This window comes from Marmota monax, unplaced genomic scaffold (assembly GCF_021218885.2).
Source record: "Marmota monax isolate L192 unplaced genomic scaffold, Marmota_monax_Labrador192_F-V1.1 WCK01_AAM20220418_F8-fsc00076, whole genome shotgun sequence".
NCBI classification, from domain to species: Eukaryota; Metazoa; Chordata; class Mammalia; order Rodentia; family Sciuridae; genus Marmota; species Marmota monax.
The window spans coordinates 8991483-8994349 of NW_026692843.1; the positions used below are offsets into that span (position 1 = coordinate 8991483).

Genomic DNA, 2867 nt, shown 5'->3' on the forward strand with positions numbered 1-2867 from the left:
GCAGCCAGGAGCTGAGAGGCAATGATTCCTGTATCAGGAAAATGCCCACAGGAAACTGATGTCACTGTATTAGTGTCAGACAAAGTAGAATTTAAGCCTTAAACATTAAGGCAGGGAGATGCCTAGAGGCAGAGTAGTACCTCCCAATGATAAAGGTTAAACTGACCAAGATGACAAAATGACCCTAAATTTGTATTCATTTTGACATACTTTAAAATGCACAAAGCAACATGATGAGAAAGATGATGTTTATAGCACAAAACTTTTGCATAGATTTAACTCTCACACAGACCACGGGATACATCTGTCACATATACACACTGACAAGGCACACCTCCTGGTGCCATTACTAAGGAAATGGGGGCAGGAGTGGAAACCAAGTGCAAGAGGTCTTGCCCTGACAGCACTGGGCAGGGAGTGAGTGGTTTACCAAGTTCCATGATCCTGAGAAGAAAGGGGGCAGAAAACTCGGGCATGGGCATGTTACCTGGTCACAAAATCTACCAGGCATCAAGCAGGAGGATGCCCTTGTTTCTGGGGAATGGTGTCACCTGTGTGTTGGGGTGCTGCTGAGACCTGCGGCCTGGGGATCCTTGGTGCCCACTCTGAGCCTTCTGAAGTTCTCATGGGAAGAGGGCAATCCATGCAGGCTTGGGGGTAAGGGATGCAGGGCTTAAGAGAGGGAGAGGGGGCTGGCTACCACCAAAGCAGTCCAGACCCCAGTGGTCAGGGGAATGGCACTAGAAAGGGACTACCTGTGACTCTGCACTGAGCTTTTCAGGCTGAGTGGCTGCCAAGGTGCTAATCTTGCTGGGAGAGGTCTTGGGAGCTAGGGAGCCATTCCTGCTCCAGTGCTGATCTCCCAGGAAGAAGCCTGGGGAACTGGGAGCTGTCCCCTGTTCAGTGCTGATCTCACTGGGAAAAGCCTAGAGAACTGGGAGCTGTCCATTGTTCAGTGCTGATCTCCTGGGCAGCAGTGTCCAGGGCCCGGACATAAGTCTTTAGGTCTCAGTCACCTCCTGTGCTCATTCAGATATCCACTTGAGGCCTCTGTGTTCTGGGCAGCTATAATCCAGGGTGGGATGGGGGAGGAGAGGAAGGAAGTTCTGCTGCCAGTTGAGACAGCTGGCCTGGTCTTGGTGGTGAGGCAGTGTCTGCAAGCAGGGCAGAGTGGTCAGCAGTTCCAGAGTGCATCCTGCTGCTGGTCCTCAGGAGGGGTCAGGGACTTGGAGGAGTTTGGTCAGGGCCTCCCTAATGTCACGGTTTCGCAGGCAATAGATTATGGGGTTGAGCAGGGGAGTGACAACCGAGTAGACCACAGACACCAACTTGTTGAGGTTGAAGGAGCTGATGGCGTGAGGCCGGGCATACATGAACATGGTGGTGGTGTAGAAGATGACAACCACCACCAGGTGCGAGGCGCAGGTGGAGAAAGCCTTCTGGCGGCTGCCTCTCCCTGGAATCCTTAGCACTGTGGCCAGGATGTGGGCATAGGAGACCACAGTCACCAGCAGGGAGGTGGCAAGCACAGCCAGGGCTGCCACAAAGTCCAGTGTTTCGATGGTGGTGGTATCTGAACAGGACAGCTGCAGCAGGGGTGAGATGTCACAAAAGAAGTGATTGAGGACGTTGGGGCCACAAAATCTGAGGTGGGAGATGAGAGTTATGGACACAAAGGAGGCCAGGAAGCCACCAAGCCAGGCACTGAGCGCCAGGTACAGGCAGAGCCTCCAGCCCATGAGGGCTGGGTAGCGTAGTGGGTGGCAGATGGCCAGGTACCGGTCACAGGCCATGGTAGACAGAAGAAAGCACTCAGAGGAGCCTAGTGGAAGGAAGAGGAACAGTTGGGTGAGGCAGCTGGAGAAGGAGATGATCCCTACTCCTGCCAGGAGACTGACCAGCAGCTTGGGGACAGTGACTGTGGTGTAGAAAGTCTCCAGCACTGACAGGTTGGCCAGGAAAAAGTACATAGGTGTGTGCAGTTGGTGGCTGGCCCTGATGGTGCCCACGATGACCAGGTTCTCCAGGACTGTCATCACATAGATGGTAAGGAATGACCCAAACAGCAATCCTTGCAGGTGGTGCAGCTCGGGGAAGCCCAGCAAGATGAATTCTGCCACCCAGGTGTTGTTGGGGTTGCTCATGGCCCTTCCAGAAAGGGGAGGTCACTTCTGAGCACCCTGGAACAGTGACACTAAGATGTGGCACGTGATAGGGTCAGGCTTACTTCTACACTGGTGAGAGCAGCTGTGAGCACTGCACTCCTTCTGGGGGTCTCAGAGGCAGGGCTTCCCTCCCCCACCCCCATGTGGCTGCCCAAGGACTGAGGGACTAGCAGAAGACATCACGACCACAGCATGCCTTTGGGACCCACTGCAGCCAACCTCACCTCTCAGCTCAACTTGCGCACCTACCCAGGGCTAACATCTATCAGTGGCCACAGGGCCTGTACACACCTGTCTGAGCAGAGGCACTCCTCACAAATATGCCCTCAGGCATATATCCTCTCCTGCCTCAACATACAGAATAGATTCAAGGGTGTGCACTCCCAGGTGAAATCTACATCAGATGCACACCCCAAGATGCACATACACACAGACTTTGGAGGTGTACACACACATGGCCATGCCAGAACACACACAGCATCAGGAAGACTTATTTTGCCTGGGGTGCCCTGGGGCACTTCCCTATCTTCCCTGCTGACTCCCAGGCCTCCTGGCTGGTTCATACTGCTTTCTGTGGCCAGGGGACCCTCGTGCTTCAGGAAAGAGAGGGAGAGAGGATACTACTTTCATTAACTGCAGGGCAACCTGCAGAGTGAATAGAACTTGGGGGCTGTAGAGAGGTGGGAGCGAGTCCCCACCTCA

At 54.0% G+C, this 2867-nt stretch overlaps 1 protein-coding gene across 1 annotated transcript; it reads right to left on the minus strand.

The window, feature by feature from the left end:
* Window positions 1-1208: 1208 nt before the first annotated feature.
* LOC124095578 (olfactory receptor 226-like) lies at window positions 1209-2144 on the minus strand. Its single transcript, XM_046448768.1, has one exon. It carries the CDS (start codon window positions 2142-2144, stop codon window positions 1209-1211), a length of 936 nt encoding a protein of 311 aa, XP_046304724.1.
* Window positions 2145-2867: the final 723 nt, after the last annotated feature.

Coding starts and splice junctions, on each gene's coding strand:
- LOC124095578 (XM_046448768.1), bottom strand. CDS start 2,144: ATGAGCAACCCCAACAACACCTGGGTGGCAGAATTCATCTTGCTGGGC.